General features: G+C 44.3%; 1 protein-coding gene across 1 annotated transcript in view; it reads left to right on the top strand.

The window, feature by feature from the left end:
• Window positions 1–341: 341 nt before the first annotated feature.
• Window positions 342–26,481, top strand: part of CNNM2 (cyclin and CBS domain divalent metal cation transport mediator 2) — a 132,569-nt gene continuing 106,429 nt past the window's right edge. Inside the window, exon 1 of the mRNA XM_009665589.2 lies at window positions 342–1,875. Coding sequence (XP_009663884.2) covers window positions 342–1,875 — 1,534 coding nt within the window. The remainder of the gene's footprint in view (window positions 1,876–26,481) is intronic.

The raw sequence follows: 26,481 nt of genomic DNA, 5'->3' as shown, positions 1-26,481 counted from the left end.
CAGCCGGGGCGGGCGGGGCGGGGCCGGCGCGGCATTGGCGGAGGGCTGAGCGCCTGGCCCCGCCCCCGCGGCGCCGCGCGGGCGCTGATTGGCGGCGCGCGCCGCCGGCCCCGCCTCCGCGAGGCGGGCGGGGGAGGGGCGGCGAGGGCAGGGGCTTGAGGCGGCGCTCGGCTCGGCCCGGCCCGGCAGTCGCCGCCTGTCGGGTCCCGCGGGCTAGCCGTGCCCGCCGCCTCGCCCGCCGCGCCTGCCCGCCCGCCACCGCCGCCGCCGGAGGAGCCGGGGCACGCCGCAGGCGCCGCGCGGCGATGCGGGGCCGCGGCGGCGCCGAGCCCTGACTAAAGATGGCCGCGCTGCCCGGTGGGAACATGGCGGGGGGCGGCCGGGGGGCGCGGGTGGTGCTGCTGCTGCTGCTCGGCGCCTGCCTGGGCCAACGGCCGCCGGCCTCCGCCGCCGCCTCGGCGGCGGAGGAGGAGACGGTGATCATCGGCCTGCGGCTGGAGGACACGGACGACGTCTCCTTCATGGAGGGGGGCGCGCTGCGGGTGAGCGAGCGGACGCGGGTGAAGCTGCGGGTCTACGGGCAGAACATCAACAACGAGACGTGGTCGCGCATCGCCTTCACGGAGCACGAGCGGCGGCGCGGCGGGCGGGCGGCGGCGGGGGCGGCGGCGGGGCGCGGCGGCGGGGGGCCGGGCGGCGGCGGCGCCCCGCAGCGCTGCGGCATCCGCACCTCGGACATCATCATCCTGCCGCACATCGTGCTCAACCGCCGCACCTCGGGCATCATCGAGATCGAGATCAAGCCCCTGCGCAAGACGGAGAAGAGCAAGTCCTACTACCTGTGCACCTCGGTGTCGGCCCCTGCCGCCGCCGCCCTGGGGCCCGGGGCCGCCGGCGGGCTGGCGGGAGCCGAGGGGCCGGCCGGACCCCCGCCCTGGGGTGAGACCACCTGGATCTACCACGACGGTGAGGACACCAAGATGATCGTGGGTGAGGAGAAGAAGTTCCTGCTGCCCTTCTGGCTGCAGGTGATCTTCATCTCGCTCCTGCTCTGCCTCTCGGGCATGTTCAGCGGCCTCAACCTGGGCCTCATGGCCCTGGACCCCATGGAACTGCGCATCGTGCAAAACTGTGGCACGGACAAAGAGAAGAACTACGCCAAGCGCATCGAGCCCGTGCGCCGCCAGGGCAACTACCTGCTCTGCTCCCTCTTGCTGGGCAACGTCCTGGTCAACACCACGCTTACCATCCTGCTGGACGACATTGCCGGCTCCGGGCTGGTGGCCGTGGTGGTCTCCACCATCGGTATCGTCATCTTCGGCGAGATCGTGCCGCAGGCCATTTGCTCTCGGCACGGCCTGGCCGTGGGCGCCAACACCATCTTCCTCACCAAGTTTTTCATGATGATGACCTTCCCGGCCTCCTACCCAGTCAGCAAGCTGCTGGACTGTGTCCTGGGCCAGGAGATCGGCACGGTCTATAACCGTGAGAAGTTGTTGGAGATGCTGCGGGTCACCGACCCTTATAATGACCTAGTCAAAGAGGAGCTCAACATTATCCAAGGAGCTCTGGAGCTGCGCACCAAGACAGTGGAGGATGTGATGACTCCACTCCGAGACTGCTTCATGATAGCTGCTGAGGCTGTGCTCGACTTCAACACTATGTCTGAGATCATGGAGAGCGGTTATACCCGCATCCCTGTTTTTGAGGGTGACCGCTCCAACATTGTGGACCTGCTCTTTGTTAAGGACCTGGCTTTCGTGGACCCTGATGACTGCACTCCGCTCAAGACCATCACCCGATTCTACAACCATCCGCTGCACTTTGTCTTCAATGACACCAAGCTTGATGCCATGCTGGAGGAGTTCAAGAAAGGTGGGACATGCCTGTCACAGGGGCGTAGGGGGGAGGTCGGGGTCAGTAGGTATCAGCATCCACCTTCGTACTATGAGCTGGCCTGGGGGATAAGAGGGCTCTCCAGGTACTCCTCTCCGTTTGCTGTTCCCAGAGGGGTTTGGGAAGGTGCACTCGGTACAGAGAGTGGCCTCTATTTAGGCACCTGTCACATCTGCCAGTTACCTGCCTCAGAAAGCTGGTGTGTGGCTGCTAGGTGATATGTGCCCCCTTCCTCTTTTTCCCACTGTTTTTGGGGGGGAGGTCTGTGGGCATAGTGCCAAGCAAGTTTCCCCCCTGCCCCATCCACCCAGTACAGTGGGAACTGCTGGTGTGAATCTGTGCTTGTTACTTGGCAGTGTCTTCTCTGTGCTCTTTCAGCTGGCCTGACAGTAAGGAGTGGGTGGGCTGCTCATGTAGCTCACTCATATCTTTCAGGCTTAGTGTGTACACACGTGCTGAGATAAACAAGGCTTTTAAACTCCATTCATAGGCTCAGCTGGGCGATTTCCATTCCCTGCTTGTGTTCCAACTGTTTTGATTGATGTTTTGATCTTGTAGCTTGTAAGTAGTTTCAGGGTGCTTTTCATGCATGAGCCTTAAAATATATTTGAACATGCTTGTTAGGGGTACGCTTCAGTGTTACAGACCTCTTCACCTAGGCTTCCCTCTGCCCCGATAATCGGAGACTGAGCTGCGTGAAGACATGATCCTTTTTACCTCTCGCTGGCATAGCATGCGTATTAGTTGCATCAGAACAGGACTGAAGCTTTCCGACCTCATCTTAATTGTAGGAGATACTGACCTGACAAGTGCATCTTAGTTCCTGTTATAAGCCTTTGTGAGAAAGGACAAGTTTTCTTTTAATCTATTCTTCCGTTCAAGCCAAGTAATAGCGCAGGCTGTTTATCCTGGGCAGGAAAGCACTCTCCAAGAAATAGCAAATGAAACTTCAGATGGATAGGATATTTTTGGACTGCTGTACTGGAAAACTGAAGGTAATGTGAGCGCCATAGAGTTGATCATACCCTGGGAGTTCTGATCAAAGTACTACTGAACAGTTCAGTCCTGGGAGATAACCTGACTGAAAAAGGAGATCTTTATAGCTGCGTTGACACCACAGCGAGGCTAATAAGGAATATTTGAGTTAACCTTTTATCAGCTGCAAAAGTTATCTCCAGAAGAACTTTGTAAGTTGCGCTTATGGTCCTTCTAGGTAATAAACTCTGCCATTTGAATGTCCGTGTACTGTTTGATCCACACGCTGAGCTCTGACGGCATGGCATTTGGTCTGTTTCTTCTTGGTTTAACACTATTTCTGTGATTTAAGGGATTATTCCATTGGTTTCATGATCTGTATTTCATCTTCACAGATAAAAGCAAACATGCTCCTACTTTTTACTGACTAGACTAGAACAGCAAGTGTTTTGTTTTAACCCTTTCTACCTTTGGGTAGAGAAGGGGAATTCTTATTCAGGTTCAGAGCTATTGAACGAGAGATGAGACAGCGCCTAATCTATGGTCTGTATGCTACAGAATCTGCGGCTCGGGTCTGAAACTAAGTTAATGTCACTCTAACTGTTGGCTACTTAAGGTAATTTTTGCCACGTATGCGGGCATAGCATTTTTCTTTCCCCTCTGCCCCTGCCTCCTCCTCGTTCTTCTGACTCGAGAAGATAACATGTCTGGGTAGTTTCTCTCTACCTAAGTTTGTAGTTTTCTTGTTTTGTTTGTAGCAATATGTCTGAAGGAATGGAAACTGTTGGATGCTTTATTTCCCCTATCTGAAGGAGATGAAACACAGCCCTGTGTGTTAACACAGGAGTCCTTTTTATTTAATTGCAGGGAGAACTAGGTATTCATTTTAATCCTGCATGTGTGGCTGAGTCAAATATTGCTTCTAACAATTTTTGAAGCTTGTGCTTAAAATGGGCTTCATAATTTCTTCTGGGTCGCTTGGAAGGTACAAACAGGAGATCACTTTCCCCGGTAGCTGGAGGATTTCCCTTGCTTGCACAAGAAACGTCCCATTAGCACAAGCCTAGGATAACTTCCTCATGTGTGTGTTCCCTCCTGAGGTCACTTTTCTTTCTGGAATAGTCTATGTGGTAGTGAATTAATTCAGGATAGTTTGGTCATACTTACGTATTACTCCAGAATAGCTGTGCTGGATGACTTGTATTGACAAGCCCCAATGGTAGGACCAGTTTTGTACTAACTAGTTTCTCTTTAAAAGTACAGATATGATGGAAATAAATGCCTTCCTTTGTGTCTGTTGAAGTGAATGTAAATAACCGATAGCTTGCTTGATCTGGCATAGCACAGTGTCTTTTGCAAGAGGTCTTCAAACTTTCTTCTTTCGAGCCATCTTGCCAAATTCCCATGAGAATGTATAAATTAAGGGGGAGACTTGAATTGTGTGTTGCTCTCTAGTACAGTATTGAAAATAAACAAACTTACTGTTTCTAACCATTCTCTTACCACCACATTGGTCTTCCACCACAGCAGACTTGCTCGACAAGCCCTGCGCGTGTGTGTTCCCCGACCTGGCTCCCCACCGCTGCTGTTCAGTGCAGTGGGCAGCTAGTGTCACAGTGCTGCTGTCAATTGAACAGTTTAATTGGCTTAAAGAAAGAGGCCTATTCTCTGAGAAGTGTAGTAATTAGCTGGAGGTGGGGGTCTGAAGCTCACTTTTTAGGCAGGAACAAAACATTCTTGGCCCAAACTTAGAATTGAGACTTACAAGCAGGCGATTAAAAGCCAAGCATTGTAAGATATAAGTACTTGGACTGTTGTGGAAGATGAAACTGGTAGTTCTGTACTCTTTCTGGTGTTTAGGCTGAACAGTTGGACGATTTGTTTGTGAGGCTGTTCATTAATGTTCTTTGCCCACAATTAGACAATAAAAATCTGTTTAACTTCTAGGCTGCCAGGCAAGAAATTTGAAATTGGAGCATGCGCTGCAGCATATTCCCCCTCCCTTGTTGCTCTAATCTCTTAAAATATGAATAAATATGACTCCTGAGGAGTCTGCAAAAAAGGTTGTCTTATGAAAAGCGTTGCTTATTTAAAAATAGATTAATAAAAAGCTTCTGGAAGTGGAGCAGTTCTCTAGTCCTGTCAACAAACCATGAATCTCTACCTGTACCGTCAAATCTCCTTGCCTACGAACTGCAGGGTGGGTTTTAGCTTTTTTTGAATTCAACCCATGTTTAACAGTGCAGAGAGGTACAAGGTACCCTTTATTTTAGACCAAGAAATGACCTGCCTGACTTTGCTCAGCACAAAGGTAGATCTCATCTGAAATAAGTCCACTCCCAGGTAATCTGATGTTGACTGTTGCTGTAAAGAGGAGTAAGGCGTTATCTCTTCCAGGATCTGATAATGTCCTAGCTCCTAAGCTGCAACAGGGAGTGAATGAGTGACAAAGTCTTATTTTTGGAAAGAAGCTGGTGTACTGTCTCCACTTGTCTCCTTTCCCCTGTTGACAAGTGTGTGGGCTTTTTTTATGACAGTTTTCCTAGGTCTCTGCTCAAATGCTCTCTGGCATTGCTCTTGGTGTTTTTCACTGGCTGATCTCTGCATGTGTGATCCTAAATCCAAAGCGCTCTATTTCTAGCTCCCTGCGTGCCAGAGCTACAAGAATTCAGCTTGAAAAGCATTGTGTTGTAATACTAATATTTTAAGATTGGCCCACGTACTATGAGCCATTGTATGGCTGCTTTCCTGGTGGCCTGGACAGCTTTGGAATGCAGGAATTTCTCAATCGGAGCCCTCCTTATCTGTTGCAGTTGCAGATTTGGGGGCTTTGAGTCTTATGTTTTGATCTTATTTTTATCTATCCGCTATTATGTTATACTAAAGATCAGAGTTAACAACCTGTTGCAAAGAAGTCATGGTAACTGTATACAGCAGTTCTGAGATCTTATTTTCTGAATCATGTTGCAGCGTTGAAAAAATTACTAGATTCCATACTAAAATCGCTGTCGATTGGACCTCAAAGATTTTTCTTCCCTGAAAATTCCCTTGTCAGATTTCACGTGACAAACTTCTCTCTGTGCTCTGTTGGTCTTGTATTGTCTGTTTCTAATAGTATGTGTTTGGCTATATTTGATTTAGATATAGGACCTTCAGGAAAACTTTCCCTATTGCTTTCCAGTTCTTCCTCCCCCTACAGAAAAACCCAAGTCCCAGCAACTTTAAACAAAAAAGCCTTGTTCTTGAGGGGGGCAAAGAAGAATACCTGGTTCTATTTATTCCTCTGAGCACACAGATCCTCTTCTTGGAAGTGAGTAGGATAGTGAGTGATTGGTGGTGTGGGAATCCAAAGTGCTGCATTATCATTGTTTTGGTCTGAGTTTTCTCTCTGTTATTAGGTCCCATATCTCTCTGATACAGCTCAAACCTAAATTTGTAAGCAATTTCTTTCCTGGTCCCTTGAAGGCTGTATAAATTTCCATCCTGCTGAGTTTGCATCCGGACTTTCCATGGGTGACCTCTGAATGCTCATTTTCTTTTAGTTCATCTAATAGGTAGTCAGTCTCCTAAGCCATTTTTCTATTTAGGCTTGTGACTGCAGCATTGCAAGAAAGTGGAAGAAACTACATAAATCCCTTCTGGGATTATCAAAGAACTCCTTCTTGGAAGATGATATCATTTTCAGTGCTACTTGGCTAATAAAAGGGATCTCCTCTGGTCCATTTTGGGAAAATTCACATAAAGGGAAGTGTGTTGAGGTCTAGCATAGAGAGTCTTTTTGGAAGAAGAAAGTAGAGGAATGGTAGGTGGAAGGGAATTTGCCACCAAGATTCAGAAGGCTTATGGTATGCCTGCAGATTTGTTCTCTGAACAAGAATCACATGGGGTGTGTGTGTGTGTGTGTGGGGGGGGGGGTGCCATGTGACAAACTGTTTCTGGGCGGTCTGACAGCATAGGACCCGCAGGTACTGTGCTGCCAAGAGCTTTGCTGGCCTTGCAGAGCTCCTCAGGGATGCGTGCTCATTCCACTGGAGAAGAGAGGATGTGGGTTATTGCAGATAGCCTTCGTGCTGGTATGCTGAGGGGGAGGTGTCAAGGGGAAAGCATTGGAGAACAGCTCCAGTTCTTCTAGGCTCCCTGCTGAGAAGCTTTTTTAGGGCCTACAAGAATAAAAGATGCTGCTGGAGAGCAGCACTGCTCTTTCACCCACCCAGTCTTGGTGAAGATCCTGGCTGGAGGCTCAGTTCTGTTTTTGAAAGTAGAATGAAACATGGTTTACATGGCGGACAGGGAAAGAGTAAGTGAATTAAATGGTTTCATAAATGTTCTAAGCAATAGAGATTTGAATTTGACACCATGCTGGGTATGATTTTTCTTTTTTGATTGCCCTTCAGCTGATTGCCAGGAACTCTTTACGTTCAACAAAGACCAGACATTGCTTTCCTCACTCTCTCACCTTCTCCCCCCGGCTTGTTTGCAATGTTAGCAAACTCTTTCCTTCACTGAAGCTGATCAGAGTGAAACCCACTATGAATGAACCAAGTTTCCATCTGCCTTCTCTATATCTATTAAGGATATCTGTAATATGCCAGGATGTAAACCTCAAGTCACTCTTGAGTAGCCAGCAGCATTTCACTGGCATTTTTCTGAAGCAGAATAGGGAGAAGAGGTGGCATGTGGACTTCTGATTGAATTCAATAGATGCAGCAAAATGCTGAGGTAATGTAGCCATTGCAGTATTTTTCCTCTAGAGCTGAGACTGAGCTGTGAAATTTGAGCATTTCTCTGCCGGTGTGAGGTTTTTAGGAGCAGGGTGCTTTGCGAGTAAGCTTCAGTTAAATACAAAGATGTAAAAACAGTGATGGTGAATCCTATGTAGTATGTCTGACTGACTATGAATGCTTAGAGAAATAGCATTAGAAAAGAGCAAAAGTATTTTGTTCCCCATGGAAGCTTACTGATCCCATCAAGCTGCAATTCAAGAACTTCTGGAGTTAAGGATATTGCCTTTAATAAATAGTTGTAACTGTTTTTTCCTTCTGTGAGTGTGTCTAGTAAACATTGAACTTTGTCAGCTCTTGCATGCAGGTAAACAGCAGTAGTGGGAATCCCCTTCTGTTTTGGGGTGCTCGGAGTGCTTCTTGTATTCTTAACGCTGGAAAACGCTAAGTGGGGAACTGTGAAATGCTATTGTAATTTAGCTGTTTAGTTGATCAGTATTGGGAAAGACTAAAATGGACGTCATCTGTACAACTATTATTTGACTTTACAGTCTGTAAGCGTTATAAAGTAGCTTCTAATTACATGATTACAGACTGTCTTTTCAAGACCTCTGGGTAGCTGTGTGATGGAAGAAATGAGTTTGAGGTACTCTTATCAGCCTCTTCATTGCTCTGTGCCAGAGCAGATATTTGGGGAAAAAAAAAATCCTTCTGTTAACCTAATATATTAGATTATCCATTTTTATTTAACAGAGCAGATCCATTCTGACACTTACGTATTGGGCCATTAGCATGTACAATTACAGGAGAGCTCAACAGCAAAGCCATCCAAAGATAAATTTTTCTCTTGCTAGGCTGTGATATCACTCTACCTGGTAGTTAACTCCTTCCTTTCCTCAATTACTTTACATGTAATTTAAAAGCCCTAGCCCTGCCCCTTCTTTACTGGAGGAATCAAAACCTATGGTGAGCAGGGGTACTGGCGGGGTTATTAGGTCAATTAGCTTGAAGCATCAGGGCCATTAAATTGTAGAGAAGATCTACTCATCTCTGGTGTTGAACAGCAATGTCAAATTTTTGTCTTGCTTCATTTCGAGAGCAGACATTCTAGTGGAGAATTTGAAATCCCACTACTTATTTCTTCTGAGCACTTTACACTGTATGCTTAATATTAGAAATCATAAGTCACTTTTACAGCCACTTGGGCATCAGTAAGTAGGCCTAGAATGTGTTGAATGAATCTATCTGGTATTCCCTTAATACTTGAACTAATGAAGAAGAGAGCTCTGTTATGTGCCTCTCCAAAAGTGTAGTGCAATTGACAATGTGGGTAGACTTCTAATAGTGAATCCCTCCTAATTCACTAGTAGAGCTTGTAAAACTAGCCCTCAACACAGGACTGCAGTACTCCAAACCGTACTGTGTCTGGTGAGCGTGACCTGGTACTCCTGTTTTGACAAGGTCTTAAAATACAGTCTGCCAGCTACAAATGGAAGAGTGAATACTTGGTGCTAATGAGGTACAGCCAGCAGCACATGGATGACAGCCCCAGATCAGCTGGTTGCTCCAACCTGACTCCTACCAAGGTCACTGAATCGGTTTTTTGTTTCACTTTTTCTGTGATTATGTACTGCTGAAGTGAGATGTATTAGCTCTTCAGTGACCTCCTTCTGGTAGAATCCACCTTTTCCCTTGGCCTAGGAATTGGTATGACCCAATAGTTGTTGGCAGAAGAAGCTATGCTGGAAACAAACTGGGGCTAAGCATGACGGTATACAAAGCATCTGGAGAAGGGTAGGAAAGGTAAACCAGGTTAAGGAACTATGAGGGGGAGAGAGAACCTGGTCACCTTAGTGTAGGTCTTACAGAGAGGTGGGTATAGGAAAGAGGGAGGAATGACCTGGAGCAGGTAAGTCCAGAAGCACAATGGGGTTCAAAATGGCTTTTTGTACATCATGGACAGATAGAGAAACTAAAATCTACTAAAAGACTTCCCATGGCTTCTAAAAAATCACTAATAGAATGACTGTAGGGCACAAAACCATATTGTGTCTTTCACAAAGTCCACTTTGAAGAAGTCAGTCCCTGTTTGGCAGTCTGCTTGAAACATTAGGTTGCAATATCGGATGGGGAGATGTCAGAGAGACCCCTCTCTTGCAGCAAAGTCCATCATGCTTGGAGTAGAACTGGACATTCTTTTGTCTTGCCACTTGAGCTGCGTGTACCTGATCTGCTTCAGGCAGTGGCTCCTGCCACTTTTCTTTCCTTTTGTGGCTCCTGATAACTTAGAGGCTTTGATTCTTTCCAAAATTGTCTCCACTGACTCTTCCCTTCTTTGTCCCCTACTCAAATTGCTCTCACCCCTGTTTTTGAGTCTGTACTAACTTTCCACTCTGGAGAGTCATGAGTAGGGGACCTTGGAGAGCTTTGAGCCATTGCTTTTGTGCTTTCTGTTAAAATTGCTTAGGAGACTTGCAGAATTCTAGTAGGCAGCCAGTTTTCACTGAACAGAAGAGTGATTTCATAGATGTATTGAACAACCTATGTGATGTCCCGTAGATGACACAGAAGTGTGGCAGTCTTAAGTGACTAACTGTTCTGTTTCAGGAGCACAGTCTGTCAGTACAAGATATTTCTTTGTGTCTGGGCTGGCAGGTATGTTGAAAATTGGGATTCTTACAGGAAGTGTTTGTTGTGGTTATTTTTGTGGTTTAAAGAGATAATTCAGTCTTGTTCTTTACCTAGTAATGATGATATCCTCTTGAGAGGCCTAGGAAAATAATACTAAAAGCACATTAAAACAACTTGGTTACAAGACGAAGTACCCAAGCCCTAGTTTGAATAGAAACCTCAGAGCTAAGAAAGCTTGTAAGTGTGACTGGGACTAATACGTTGTCTCTTTGCATTGAAGCATTTTGTCTGGAAATCTAGTTGGTGCAATAACTTCAGCATTTGACTATGGGAGTGGCAGCCTTTTCTATTAGAGGAACTGTAACTTAAAGGGCAGGGTTAGTGTGATGCTTGTCAATCTGGGAACTCAAACCTGGTGGTTACTGAGGCCTCCAGAGTAACAAGTTAATGAGGTTCTGCTGTAGTTACTAATTAACTGAGCAAGAGCTCAGCTCCAGCCAGAGGAGCTGGGCCAGAAGATGAGCACATGCGTTAGTACAAAAGACCTACAGTTTTTGTTTTCTGTAGTGCCTTCTGTTGGGATTGCACCATGCCTCCTTCCGCTGGCAATCCTGAAGGAATCCACTCTTCAGGCAAGAGTGATGTTGTAACTTTGCTCTCTGCAGTGTGAACTGTGCCATCAAGAATAGGCTCTTACTTGTCTGAGGCTCTCTCCTGCAACAAGAGTGAGTGAAAATTTTGATAGTGTGTTTTTTATGGTGGCATAATCACTTACAGCGATATGACAGAGCAGGCCACGACTGTTGATCTTTATGGAGGTGAACAAAGCTTTATTTTACCCACTTGTCCCTGAGTAATCAGGGCAATGAAATGCTGACTCTGCCTCTTAGTTGGATACTCTGCTGCCGTTGAACCGTTTTTAGAGTGATCGTGCCATTTCTGGTCTCCTTTCAGTTCTCCGCCTCCTGCTCTCAGAAGATTATCCTGCCAGCCCTTTGCACTGGGCAGTTCTAAGCGAGGCCCTTGGCTGAAAATGAGCCTGCAGGCCCCCTTTCTGCGCCATGGTTATGTGAGGACAAGGATGATGAGTTGCCTATTTGTATTGCTTGTCAGTAATTTCTAGTCTATGAAAAAAAAAAAGAAATTCCCTTGCCAGTGTGAACATGTTTTTGATAAAACTTACAACCTGGCATGGAGAGTAGGTGTGGCTGTGAGTTTTAGCAAGAATTAAGACTACAGCTTGCCTATCTAGCTTGGGACATGTTTCCATCTGAAGTAAGAAGTAGAGCTCTTAACAGTTACGATTCCTATGCACAGCAAGTGCAGACAGGGGCCTGAATCTAATATTACAAGGTATCTAGTAAGAGGCTTTGGTTAAATGTTATTAGTTAAAGCAGGCCTAAATTGTGACTTAGAATTATTCAGTAGCTCTAACTTGTACTCCTAGGGACATCATTAAATTGTTTTTGCTTGAAGATGGATAAATCAGCATGAGATATGTTTTGTTATGTGAATTTGTGTGGTTTTTTTCCTCCTGTGTGTAACTGAGGTATGTGTACAGATAAGGCTGACTTTCAGCTTTTATTTTAGTGCTCTGATGTAGTGTTTGCTTTCTTTCTTTCCCCTTGATATAAGCTGTATGTATTAGAGGAAGGTTGCTGGGCATGGGGGGAGCAATGCATCTTTTAAGACAGTGGTTATATAAAGGCTTTCCAGCAGAGCAAAGGAGTCAGAAGCTTCAGGGGAGGCTGGGGGTAGTGTTCCTGTGAGTGACCCAGTGAATGGATTACAGTGCTGTAGCTGTATGGGATTTATACTGCTCTAGCAGGTGTGACTTGATCTTTGCTGCATGTTGGTTCCCTGCCCTCATAGCGAATAACTTATCTTCTCCTCGGTAGTCTAGTTTGCCTGGAGCCTTTTGGGGTGGTAAGGTTTGAAAACACTGATAACTCTCCAGCTAGATTCAAGGACTTCACTGCTTGGTGGGAGTCTTTTTCTTTCTTTTCTTCTAAGTGTGGAAGAATTGCTTGTGCTATGTGTATGGGATTTCTCCAGAAAGAAATCCTACCCTATCAAAATCACTGTTTATTTTTGTCTTGTTGAAAATACCAGGCAGACTCTACATCAGCTACTAAAGCTCAAGTGCTCACTTGCAAGAGAAATGAGAGGCTTACATTTTCTTATATCAGATGTAGAGGAAAAGCTACTTTTGTTTCTTCAATACTCATGTATTTGTGTTTTCATATGACCCTTACAGAGATCACAAGAAAGTTAAAGTTTTGTTCTTTTTCCATAGAGTAAAACCTGCATCTTTTTCATAATCAGGACTGACAGTTCTTTGGGGTCTTTCTGTTTGGTTGATAAAGGCACAAGGGGGATTATTATCACTCTTTTGGCAGTAGCTTGCTGGTTTAATCTGACTTGTGTTGCATTGACTGAACACTCCCAAGGAGAACCTGGAAACCAAAAAGCTGCAGTTTACCCTGTAGGCAGTCTCGGTGGGGGGGGGGGTGAAAGTAGGCTGAAGCTCCCAAATGTGGGAATCCCCTGAGGTTAGAGTTTGAGGTAGGCAGCTGAGGTGATAAAGAAAAAACAAAATAAACTTAATTTACCTACATAACCAATGCAGTTTCCAAGAACTACAGCAATCTATTGCTTTATGCCAGTTGTAAGGTTGAATGTGAGTGCTGTTGTGTGTGCAGCCACTGTGCAAGCAAATATAGTAGCTTTCCTTTCCTCCTTTCTCCAGTGCCCCTGGAGTTATAGGTGGAGCTGAAGGAGTCCCTGTACTGCATGATGCATCACAGGTGGGAATCTTGTTTTTTCCTCCTCTTGGCAGGGACACACCTGCTGTGTATAGGAAGAGAGGTCTGACAGTGGCTCTATTCTGACCTTAATGCTTTGCTTTTTTTTTCCTCTCTTTCCAGAACAGCTGTTCTGAATTTTCTAGTTTTTGCCATAGTCTTTGAAATGAGCTTTTCTTTTATGAGAGAGACTAGGTAGGGAGGCAGGGGGGAAAGATGCACATACATTAGAGTGTTCAGAGCACTTTCATTTGTGGCCTGAAAGCCAGGTTTGAACTTGTTGTTTGCCTGCTGTTTGAACATGGTCCAGTGGTAAGAGGCTTTACTACATTTCTGCCTTGTAAATCATCAACCTCACATCTTCCAGTAAAGGAAAGAATTTTGGAGTATAGCTTCCAAGAGTAATAGCCCTCTCAGCCCCATGCAATGCACAGGCTCCAACCCAAGAGTTTCAAGGAAAGTATTCAGAGAAGGGGAACTTCTCTAGTTGTATCCCTAACCACTTTGGATTTAAGCTGTTGGGCTTTGAAGAGCTATCAGTATACTCTCTTTTAGGTATATGGGGCCATTCTGGAAGTAGTAACTATGCTAGAATATCTGAGTCCAAGCTCAGAACAGAGAAGTTCATATTGATGATAAGAGATGCTTTATTAACTTGGAAGAGTACTCTGTAGTAATTTTGCTTCCCCCTCCCTTCTATGCAAATAATCTCTAGCTGAAAATGCATGTGGAAGTATTTGGGGCTGCATCTAGGCACCCCTCTTTTTACCTATGGCCTCCTTCTGATTAATGGAAAGAGCTGGGTGCCTTGAGGAGTGCTTTAAAAGCTTAAAGGAAGATGCTGAGCAGAGAGCCACTCTTAGGCAGCTGGCAGGCATGGGGGCTTGGGTGGCGTTTATGTTGAATGTGGGCCTACATCTGTTTCCTCTGAGAAGCACTAAATAAGCAATCCCCTGCCAGTTTCTAGGGGAAGCCTTAGTATGAGCATTATTTCAGGAGGGAATGAAGTGCTCTAAACTTGAGAGATTCATTTAGCGAATCTGGTAATTTTAGCTGTCCTCTGTAGCATTGCAGTTAGTTGTAGCAAGAAATGAAAGAATATGTACTGTGATTAAAAGTACTCCTATAGCTAGAAGCAGTGCGCAGTTTTTGGGAGCGGGAAGACCTTATGCTATGGTGATGCTTATGAACACTTCTCCTAAGTAGAGAAAATCTCATCTCTAGGTTGGTATATTCTGTGGCTTTTGGGGATGATCAGGACATGAAATACCTGAAGATATAACTGCACGCAGAAGTTCTTATCTACAAGAACTGGCTGTGTTTTTACCTCGTAACAACTTGGCTTAACACATGCAGGAGATCTGATTTTCCTATTCCTGTTTGTTCAGTTCCTCCAGAACAAAGGACGACGACCCAAGGAAACTAAGGATGTAACCGCTTCAAGCGAGTGAACAGAGTGTTGGACAAAGAGAATATGCAGGGTCATTGAGCGCTTTAAGAGCCACTTGAGTGGATAATGGCTAAGCAAGTTTATCAGACAGTGTTTGATGCGTGAGGGAGCTGCTGGTGAAGTTGATGGGGTAAGCCCCACTTACCGAAGTAAGAGTTTGTACTGGCTTCACTTGAGATAGCAACTAAACCTGTCCAGCTTGCCCAGATTCATGATGTTTGCCATCTTCATCCGAGGAGGCTTAAATTCTGGCCTGTCTTAACATTTCTTGCATTAATGTGACCCACTTTGCTAGTGTGTTAGAGGAGAGCAGCCAGCAGTGTGTTGCTATTGAAGAGGGTAGTTATGGTTACTCTTCCAGCACTCCTCCTCTTTCCTCTGAGCTCTGGTGCTTACCTGATTCCTCAGTGCACTTGTTCAGCTTGCTGGCTGGCTGAAAGGTATTTGTGCTGGGTCAGGCCAGCATTGCAGCTGAGGCAATGGAGGAAAAGGACATGAAACAAGAGAGCACAGTTCCAAAATTGTCCTTAAACTGATGAAATTGGTGCTGCTATTTTCCCCTTTCCCCAAACATGTTCCCGATTCCTCCTTTGCCCTGGTATGAGTGTTTGATGTTTAGCAGTGAGCTAAAACTGCCAACTCTGAGAAAGTTTTCTGCCAGGCTCACTGTGGGGTTAAGCGAGCAGCAGATGTGGTGCTGGAGGTGGAGCATGAGGAAGGGTGAGCTGTGGCAAGGCCAATTTAGATATTGTACCTTGAGACTCCTGAAGAGGCAGCAAGATCCTTCCCACTGCAGAACACTGGTGAGTTAGAAATTGCCATCTGTTTTGTCCCTAGCACTTTCCCTTAAGTTTGCCTCTGTCACTTAGGAGTTTCTAGCTCAAATTCTTGACAGAAGTGATGGCAGCAGCAGCAGAGTTCAGGTGACTTGCAAAATGTCTGTCCCTCTGGTTGTCGTCAACCTTCTTTGAGTCATTTCTAGAGGGATTAGCTTCTCTTTCTGTTTTTGGAGAAGGAAAGTCTTTGGGATGGCAAGTAAAAACAAAGCATCCTGGATAATATAAATCCCATAAATTGCAAGAGTGAGCAAAGTACGTTTGAGGGTAATCTGAGGGCAGGAGAGATTGTATTGTCTCATAGCCATGCCAGAGCATTGTGTTTAAACTTTTGGATTTCCTAGCGCTGTCCAAAGTTGCGAACAGACTGTGATGCCTTCTCTTTGTGCTTCAGTTACATTGCTCTAGAATAAGGACTAATATTTTTGTCCCCTTCCCTTGCATCTATTGAGTGTTTTAGTGGTAACCAGTATGTTTGTTTTTTCTCCTGTAATTCAAGGCATATAATAAAAGTTTGGCCTTAGTCTACATGTAATAGCTTCCTTGTACGATGACTGTAACTTTCTTTAGACTGACAGTCCCTCTAATGACTCGAATTTTGTGTTTCTCTTTCTGCAAGGCCCTCTCCTGTCAGTGTCTGTCTTAGCATCTTCACTCTCCTTTCTGCAGATCAACATGCCTGGCACTGTTTGTTGGCAGAAGGTGAGGAAAATCTGATGGGAGAAAGTAGCTGCAGATGAGATGTGAGGCCATCTGTTAGGCAAGGGTGGGGAGATGTAGTTAAAGTAAATGTCCTAGGAGTTAGTGACTTGTTCTGTGTAGCTTTATGGGCACTAAAATTACTGCCATAAAGTGTGGTGTCTCGTGCTTTTTAACACTTTACTAGCACAGGAGCTCTTAATCTGTGTGTTTTTTTTTTTAAACTGTGTCAGAGGTGCTGTAATCCTTTTATCCTATGTGTCTTAGTTTTTTGTTTTCAGACAGCTTTAAAGTAGTAATCAATTTATGATTGATTAGGTACTAATTTCTTTTTTTGGCTGACTGAAAAGCTTTTAAGCGACAAGCCTGTTACTATTGCTTGGATTTCCACTCTTGAGGAATATATGAGTAGTTCTCCTTTTTTCCCTTGTAGACAACAAGGTGGCAACCAAAGTAAAACTAAAAAGCATGGCTCCCTCATGAGCCAGGAAGTCTCAAGCTCTATCCTTGGTTCAGTTGGAAAGTTGTCTTTGCATCATGGACCTATCACTTAACAAGGCTAATACAACAGCAGTCTGGGTAAGAGGGGAGCAGTGACAGAGATCCAAGTCTGTCTCGCTGCTGGTGAAATTTGGGCTTGGATAAGGATTAGGCCTTTCCCCTCTTCTATGCATGATACGGGTAAATAGCTACCCATCAACCTGCTATTTGTCAACAGATAAGGGAATGTGCAAAACCTCTATCCCTTTTGATAATTCAGCTCTTCCCCAGAGTTGTGCAAGGCAAGCTTTCTCTCTGCCACATCATCCTGCTTTTTCAGAGTATGCTGACAGAGACTGGATTCTGCCGCTTCTCTAGTGTTGGGCCCACGTGCGCGTTGTGGGAAGAGGCTTGCTCAATTTCTTTCACATCAGGGTTCAGGCTGTGCTTGCACCCATGACATAGAATTGAGGAAAAAAAAAAATTGTGTCTTGCCTATATAGTTATCACTGTGTCTCTTCGTGCTTCCATTAATGGCTTTTACATCTCAAAGTGTCTTTTATTGCAGAAGCTTAGTCTTGGACTTGTAAGCAAGGGCACTGATACTAGCATGTAGAGTTTTGATGCAGTTGTGATCCTGTTGGTCTGCCTAGCTCCACCTTGGTTCTTTACTGTTTTCTTTGTTATAAGAAGTAGGAACAGGATGGAGGAACTGTGAATTTTGCTGCCTGTTCTGTTCAGAAAATGGATGTGACTGGGACAGCGAAGACATAATTCATTTTATCTTTCTCTCAGGCATTAGGTTTATGCAGTGAAGGCATGAAGCGAGACTCGTTCATCCTTCCCTTGACTGAGGTCAGTGGTGTCCCCTGGTAAAGTGTAAATGCAGGCATTTCATAGGAAGAATTGCTACCAGAGATGACAGAAATAAAAAAAAAAAAAAAAAAAAAAAAAATTGCTCTGAAACAAACTTAACCCCTTTGCCTTGGAGTGGGGAGATGAAGGCAGTAATGGTAGGAGTAGCTATGGCAGCCTTTGAAGGCTGCGTGAGGAAGAGGTGGGAGTGTCGCAACCTTTAAGATGGTAAACTTTTAAAGTTGCATGGAGTAGGTGACTTACAGCCCTGGTCCCAACTTATGCACATTTTTACCTGTGACACACCAGGCAAATTGCCTGGTGTATCAGAGGTGGTAAAGGGTTGTTAAACCTGTTTGACTTCGAGTCGGTCATTCTGGGGATTCTCTTTATCTGCGTGTGTGAGGGTCAGGAGAGAGACCTTCAGAAGCCACCTTCTGGTCCCTGTGTCTGACTCTCTCTCTGGAGGACCAGCACTTAATACAGCTCTGTGTTCGGTGAGGGGGTTTTAATAAGTGCTTACAAAAATAGCGGTAGACTACCTCTGGAGTTGATAGGGAAGCTGCAATGCTTGTGGGGGAAATCTGCAGCCACAATTTAGCAAGCCAGTGGCTTCTCACAACGGGAAGGGTGCTTAAGTACGGTGTTTGAGGATCTTATTAGAAGAGAAATTAGAAGAGAATAATCAACTAGCTTTGCAGCTTATGATTTAAAATTTGATACTAGAGTTTACTGCTGCTAGATGTGTGGAAAATGCTTGCAGTTCTTAAAGCCAGGAGTCATGTGTCTTATTTTTCCCTCATAATAAACTGTTTTCAACATAAGTAACTGCATTAATGCCCAGCGAAGTGCTGAGTTCAGCCTGAAGAAGTGGTTTATTTGTATTGTGTACCCATCAGTGCATCTCGGCAGTGATCGTGTTTCTTGGTATATAGCATTTCTGTAGCAGATGACTAATTACAGAACAAAACAATGATCATATCTGTTTGCTTCTATTTTTATTTCCTCCAACTATTGCAGACTTCTATTAGATTGCTGAGATAAGCTTGAATCTTGGTGGGGGGAAGCATCCAGAAACTCTGGAAAGGAAGGGAACATGTTGTTTCACAGGCACAGAAATAAACAGGGAGAAGGATAAAGCATAAAATATAGAAAATAAAAGGTGTAATAGAAAAATAGGAAAACCATATAGAAGAAGGGGTAAAACCTACTGATCAGAATAATCATTGAAGTATTTGACTTCTCTCTGTTGCCCTTGACCTAGCTAACATGCTCCTGATGTGCTGCTTGTGCTTGCCTTTATTTTTGGTGCGTCCGAGTGATCCATTTAATGTCTCTGTCACTAAAACAGGTGCCACATAGGCACAGGTAAATGAGCTTTCTTCTCACTATTCCATCAAAGGATATGACTCATTGCTGAAGTGATGGTTCACTTAGAGCAGTTAAGTTAAAAGGATGGAAACTGTCAGGGTTTCCAGTGATAACTATTTTCTTTGGACATTTCTTCTGTTACAAACACAGCAAGGAAATTTTTGACTGTGGGCACTGGTCTATTAGGAATTAACTTGTAGCTGTAAGCCTAATTTTATATGAACCTCAAAATACAGGTAGCCACTTCATAATGTAAGTTGAGCTAGATTTGAGTCTATAAAAGAATAATAATTTAATCTTTTTAATACATCTGCTCATTTTTCACTCCTGTTTTCTATTTGGGTGTTGTAATTTTGAGATATCTTTAGAAAAGGCACTGGGAAAACTTGCAAACACTTCTCAAACAAAAGATGGTTTGTCTTCATGGCTGGGAGGGCTGATCTGGACTCTTGCTCTGAAATTCTTTTGTTTGGAAAACTGAAGTTCTTAGAAGTTAGATGGCCTTGGCTTTCTTTGTTCTTTCTCCTGTCTCAGACATCTGTATCAGCTCTCTCACCGAGCTCTTTATCTTACTTGGCTTTTCTGTGGATGCCTAGAGGCCTTGGCTCGCGTTCTCAAGAGTGTCCATTGGTTCAAGAAGCCATCGCTGCTATCGAATTACCTTGACAGCTGTTGTCCCATTTCATATTTGCCATCCCCTCCTCCTGGCTCCCTTGTGATTTTTGGCAGAAGCAGTGGCTATTGAGCAACAAAACTTGGATCTGTGAATCCTGTTGTTGGTGGGAAAATGAGATGAGTGTACTAGTTAATTCCTTGCAACTTGACTTCTTGCTGATGTATGATCAGTAGCATCTTTATTTAAAAACAAAACCTACCACCAGCAACTCTGTTTGTGGATCAAGTGGAGGGTCCATTTTATTGTTCATCTGGAGTTGTGCGATAGGTGACTGTCTCTTAAAATAGCACATTCTTTTTATAGATATATATGACTAGACAGACTCTTGATTTGGAGCCCTTGACAAATTCTAGCACCTAAGGACTGCAGAAACAGCTAAGACGCTCATGTTAGTTGATGTTCCTAGGGAGGTAATGCATAAGGGCAGACACAGATTTGGATTTGGAAGAGACTGGTCTCTTGTTTTGTTTTCACGTTAGTTTTGTTGATGAGCCTGCTCCTGCTTAAGCTGGAATAGAGCTCATTTAGTGCTGTTTCTTATAGGGTCATCCTTAATATCTAGTAAACAATTACTCTTGCTTGAATTTGAATCAACAGAGTATAGAGATAGCGTGTTAGGGGATAACTTTTTGTTAGTGTTTGGGGATTGTAGTCACCTTTCTTTTTAAATACAACCATAAAACACTTTTGACAACTGACAGAAATGGTGATGACCTTGGGACCAGCTGTCATAATGGAGCTGCTATCTTTGTAAACCTTTCCTTTTGAGATGCTTTGCTTTACCTTTGGTTATTCGAGAAGTTGGCGGATGCGTGGCATGTTGAATCTCTACTGATCATTCCTCTTATCCCTGTTGGAACATGTCAGGAACTGAATTTTTTGTGGCATGCTGGAAAAATTAGGAAGGAAGGAACAAATCTTAATTGGAAAGATGACTGGCAGAAAACAATTAGTGTATGCAGAACACTTAGTTCTGAAGAACACAAATAGGAAAAGTGTAAATCATACTCATTGTAACCAAAATATTTTTATACTAGCTGATTACAAGCTTTACATTTCACACAGATGTTAAAGTCTGGATCAGATCAGACTTACTGCATGTCTACAACTCCTGAATTACTGTGCCAAAGGGGCAAGACTAAACGCTACTGAAACATGTACTAAGACTGTTGGGCATGTGTCTGTGGAGAAGGGTATTTTAAGCAGCTGGTAAGTAGTTGTGTTGTGTCTGGAGTGTAATCATGACTTTGGTCAGTGGCCGTAAACTTGAGGGCTGGTGCTGCCGGGCCATCCTGGTAGGAGCTGGTGGGTTGTTGGACATCATGGAGTCTCCATCTCGAATGTTGTGGAGCGGTCTTGGGTCATGCTGAGGAGCCAGGGAAGTGGTGTGACCAGCTGGAAAGTTTGGGGGGGGGGGGGAGGAACTTGAAAAGGATAGGGTCAAAGATGATGCCCTAGCTTTGAAAATCAGAGTTATGTCAACATTACCCCCTCTGAAAAAAGAAATATAAAGAAGTAAAAATAAAGAGAATGAACTACATCTAGGTGAAAAACGTGTGAAGTTTCCTTCCCCTAGCTGTAATGCGAGAGTCGCAAAGCGGGATGCTTCGGTTTTCTGTTGAAGAGTGGAAGTAATATTTTTTTTTTTTTTTTTTTTTTACTACCTTCCTCCCCCAACAAAGTGTGTGTGTGTGGGGGGGAAACATACCCTCATCGGGTCTCAGTTCAGTGTGCGGTTTAATAAAAGAGATTGTAAAGAAGGTGGTGGGTTTATCCTTCCTGCCCCGCAGCTCTTGCTAGCTTGACATTTAATGGGAGTTTAAAGAAGGTGCCGCTTGCCTAGGTTATGTAGTGGAGATCACAGAAAGCGCTAGAACACTTGAGTTGCTTGCGATCCCTGGCACATCTTCTGTTATGTCCTTACGGTTATTGTAGCAGTGGGGGAGTTGTTAGTTTTCCAACTGCAGTTCCCAGTGACTGTGCCGCTCTGCAGTGCAGTCTCCTGCATGTTCAGTGTTAAAATAGTTCTATAGCTTTCAGGCATCTTGCATTTCAAATATGGGTGGAGCAACAAGTGTTGGCCTTTAAGGCAGGGGTTTCAAAGCTTTTTGATATCAAAGGCCATGTTGACAACTTGGCAAGCGCTTGTGGGCCCATGTGTGTTAGATCTTTAGGATATGAGCTGATTTGCTGCAGGCATTGGAAAGGATGTTTTGCATTGTTTAAATGTATTGTCAGGTGTGTTATGCCCTTTCTTTGCAAAGTGATAGCCGAAACGTCTCCTCCTTTCATGCTAGCCTTGGCCCCCTTTGCTGCTGACCACGGCTTGCTGGTACAGTCTCCTCTAGCTCATCTCTTGCTGGCCGGACCCTTCTGCTTAAAGCTCCTTTTGTAGGGAATCCCAGCTCCTGTATCCTGTGCTGTAATGGATCGTGCTAAGGTCATGGATGGCAAAATGGAGCTTTTCCGGGAACAGGATAAGATCAACTAGCAGGTTGCAGAGCGAGCAAGAAGAGGTTCAACTTGGAGTCCTTTCATAATCCTTTTCCCTGGTGTGGGAAACTAGTAGGATTCTGTAAACCCAGGAAAGCAGCCAGTTCTGACAGGGCAGAGCTTGTCTATCCTGGTCAAGGTCTCGGAGGTCTCACCGGGTTACTTGCTCACTGAGCGTTTGAAATACTGGTATGTGTGGCGTCCGCTCTGCTCTTGCAATTTCCAGCCTTGCTGAACTTCTGCTCCGCTTTCTCGCAGAGGGTGTATTAACTTCATTAATTCACTGTGGTATTTGAGCATCTTTGGATGATTTTTGAAAAATCTTACCAGTGTTTCCTGAACTGACTTTGCTGTCCTTTTATAAGGTTTATTTTGCTTTCACTGTGAGGCAAGGGAAGTACAAAGGTCAGTGCTACAGCACAGTGCAGAAGCATAAATATAATATGCATAGACGTGCAAAAGCTTTTTTAGCATCAGCTCTGATGTCACAGCTACACATTGCAGCAGTATGGAGTGCAAGCAGGCTAACTGGGTGTTTATCTCGCTTTTGGATAGATTGCTGCTTGCGCTGAGCTCTGGCTGTATGGCTGGTTTGCCTGCTGCAAGGAGCAAAGCTGGCATGGGTATGTCTGCTTTTAAATGCAGTCACAAGTTTTAGACTGAGGAGGAAGCATCTTTTAAGAGCTACGCTGTTTTGCGTGAAAGGCTAAACAACAAATCTGTAGCAGTTTGGAGTAGAAGCCAGTTCTCCTAGTCATGTGCTTTCACCACAAAGACCCTGTTTCTTCTTTTACTTAACTGAAGAATTCCATTAGATCAAAAGCTAGTTAAGGAAAATAGAGCCCCATGTGGTCCTGTGTGGTTACTTAGGCAAGTGCTATTTTTAGGAATCCAAATTGAGTAAGCCCTGGCTTTTGCTGCTGTTAAAATCCATGGAAGCAAAATTAAAACTTCTACCTTCATCTCAGCCACATGTAGGCCACTTGGCTCCAGCCATCTGGTTGTTTCAGTTGTCCCTTCCCCCAGCTCGTTCCTTGCCTTGCGGGGATTTTTACCTTTCCAAGTGAGAGTTAATCAGTTCCTTGAGTGTGGGAGATTCAGAATAAGGCAGGTAGGAAGTAACTAATTGTTCCTGTTCTGTGCCTCTGAGGACCATTATACAGAGCTGCTAATGAGCTCTTGCCCTCCAGTCCTAGGGTTTTGCCCAACACTGCTCAACCATTTCTCCTCACTTCAGCTTCTGTGGCCTAGTTTTGTTGATCTGTAGAAGATACTCATTGCCTGCTTCTCTGGCTACCAAGAGCAGGAAGCCTGGGTTTGCAGCATGACTCATTCACAGCTTTTCCTCGTTGGTACGGCTGAAGAATGTTTCTTGCCCGCAGAGTCTTGTATGCGGTTCTGCCTGGCCTGCCTTGTAGGAGCATTTTCAGGGGGGATGATAAAGACAGATTGGTCATAATTCCTCTTTAATTAAAGATAGTTATAAGAATCCAGTGTCTCTTTCTCTGGAAATAAGTGCCTGGTGGTTGGCAGACTCCTCTCCGCAGCTTCATGTCACTGCTCACAACAGAGAATAGGGATGTCATTGGTTATTTTGTGAATATTTTTCTCTGAATCAGAGCAGAAAGCCAGTGGAGGGGTGTAAGGGGGAGGGCATGGCCTTGTGGGCAGGAAGGAAAATAAGTCTTAAAGCCTGAAGAAGCTTTGTGAGTGTGGCCTTGGGGAAAGCATACAGAAGCTTTTTGAGCAGAGTGCTGACCAAAAGGGTGAGAATTTCCAACTGGACACTATCTTTGTTCTGATTCTTGCTGTGTTTGTACGAATTTCTTTTTCCATGCTTTTCTATTTTAAAAAATATATATTGTGAGGAAATCACTATCACAACTGTTCCAAGTAAAAGAATAATTTGTAGGGGCCTGAATGTTCAGCCAAAGCACTTAGCTCAGAAATGACAGTGAATAGTGTTTTGAATCTGAAGAACCTCTACTATGCTCAAATTATTTGTATGGTAAATATTGGCTCATAATTTTCTCAAGGTTGAGATCTCTGCTTGAGGAATCCTTTGTTTAAAAAAAAAAAAGGGGGGGGGGAGGGGCACCCAACCAAAAAAAACCTTATGAAATCTTGTGTCAGGACTAAAATTAAATGTGTTACCAGGCTGTGTAGAGGAGGCCTAGCAGTATTCTGTGAAATATCTGAGGTCTGTTTAAATGTAGAGCAAATGACTGGTGACCTTTTAAGCTTGGTTGACGTTTGCATCTTGCTAATGCTTCATGTGTATGCTGAAGGGATGGGAAATTGGTTAGGGATGATATTTGTCTGTGCTAGTATAAACGCAGTTAGATGGCCAAACTTTTCTTAATGGTTCAACTTTCTCTGTTTACAGATCTGGCTTGGATTTGAAATTCCTCAGTTTTTCACTTCTAGCTACAGCAGTGATGTTTGGAGAAGATGCAGGTTACTTAGCCCAAAGTGATGCCCTAAAAAAGTACTAGGAAAGCATTAGCCCTGGGACACTCATGGATTGAAACATCCTTGTCTTACACTCAGAATATGGCACATGCAATACTATACTAGCAAATCATCTGCAGTATGAATGTGACTGTCAATGCAAAAAGGCTCAGCAATATATAATAGCCTGCCTGTCAGCTAAATGGTGGTTATTCCACATATTCATGTAGTCAGGTCCTCTGTTCCCCTCCGCACCCACAGCTAGCATAGCTGTGGTGATCAGTCGCTTCTGTAGAGTAAGGCTGATTTAACTGCTTTGAGGTTAAACCTCTTCTAGGTCTTCAGACCGGCATGTGAAATCCTCAACTCTAGAGAAGTTCTTTGACTGTTGGGGGTTATGCCTGTGACTCACTCCATGCTGGGAACCTGTAGTCTGTCCCAGAAAGTTGGCTTCCCACTGTTTCTCTGTGTCTTGTAAAGCTTGCTGTGCTGTTGGGGTTTTGCTTGGAGCTTAATGCAGCAATTGCTTCTGTAAAACTGTTCTACCTAAGCTCAGCTTTCTTCCGAGTATTTATTCACAGAGACCAAAAAGGATGTGGTTACTGCTCCTCAAGGCTAGAGTCTTTTTCCATCTTGACAATTTGGAGGCTTTACTGCTTCCTGTGACAGAATGGAAGCCCAAGTAAATAGTTCCAAGTTCTTTGAAAAATATGTGGGATAGATGTGCTTACTGCCCTTTACATGGACTGGGGATCGGAAACAGAATCAGTACTGAACTGTTGCGAAGGTTGATTAATAGAACAAAGCTATAGGACTGGGAGCTGGGAATTTTGACCATGTAATTTTGACCATTTTCCTTGTGGAAAAACAAATTGAGGTAATGTCTTGTTACTGCAGAGTTTCCTTGCTGCAGTTTAACCAAAGAACAAGCCATTATCAAGCCACAAAATGGAATTAGTGGAATGTAATGTCCCGCAGTGACGACCATTAAACTGACTGTGGCAAGATTCAGCTTCAAGCAGATTATAACTTTTTGAAACTTGAAAATTAAGGTAAACTGAACATCTGTAACATTTCTCACTTGTATACTTATAACTGGAGAAGAAAACATGCATTGTGATGCTGTTTGGTCTGTTAAACTAGTTTTGCAAACATGCTTTTTGCTGAAATTCCCACTTTCTGGGTAGCATCGCGTGGAGTTATTTTGCTAGCTACCATGCAAATAAATTTTTCTGACTTCCTAAGTTGTTGGTTTTTCTCCATTGTGTTTTCTTGTCATTTTTATTAATCTTTGATATCCCAAAACTAAAGTTTGGATATTAGCCTTGGGTGTGGTTTTTCACCTTAACTTCCTGTTGGAATATAGGATAACCTGAGCATCCTCTGTGGGGCACCTTTCTTTTTAAGAAATAGGCTAATTTTAAGCCAGAAGTTTTGCAAGAGACAGGTGAGAAAACTGCATCTTTGAAGCAGTGCAGGATTTAATTCCAGCAGTGTTGGTAACTGCTTGCTTCTGATGGGAGTCCTCTGAAACATCACCTGTATAGTGTTGCCCTGTTGTATTGCAGAGCTTCAAAGCAGAATGCAAAAGCTGACTGAATATAAATGTCTAAAAGCAATGGTGTTTAGTATCCCATTTAATACCCTAGTAGATACCCATTTAGTATTCTATTTGACTTCAACTGAAGTAAGTAGAGTTGGCTAGGCCCCTAAGTGTTGTCTTTAAATGGCTAATAGCATGGCTTATTCCTACCTTGCTGTGGTCCAGTGTTTCCCTGCTAAGGGAAGAAGGTGACTGATACTGTTGAGCCTCGCAGAGGGATGTGAGAAGGCTTGCGGAAGAAGGCCGCTAAGAAGTTTGCAAAGAGCAGTTCAGCAGCAGTGTTTAACCTCTTGCATAACCAGTTCACCGTCTACTGTGGAAAGCATCTGTAGTTTCTATTCCCCAATAGATGAAATAGTAGTGAATATTAAGCAGGGGAGACTAACGGTATTGAGAATTGTAGCGTTTAAAAAGATCGCCCTGCTTTGCTTCCACTGTTAGCCAAGTTGTGCAGAGGGAGAGGCTGAGTCATGCCAACCTGCATTACAGGCTGCTTCGGGTAGAGCAATTGGAAAACTGTGTCACTTTGGCCCAAGAGAG

This window comes from Struthio camelus, chromosome 7 (genome assembly GCF_040807025.1).
Source record: "Struthio camelus isolate bStrCam1 chromosome 7, bStrCam1.hap1, whole genome shotgun sequence".
Classification (NCBI taxonomy): Eukaryota; Metazoa; Chordata; class Aves; order Struthioniformes; family Struthionidae; genus Struthio; species Struthio camelus.
The sequence above is the reverse complement of the archived record's forward strand: the minus strand, read 5'-3'. Positions and strand labels throughout refer to the sequence as shown.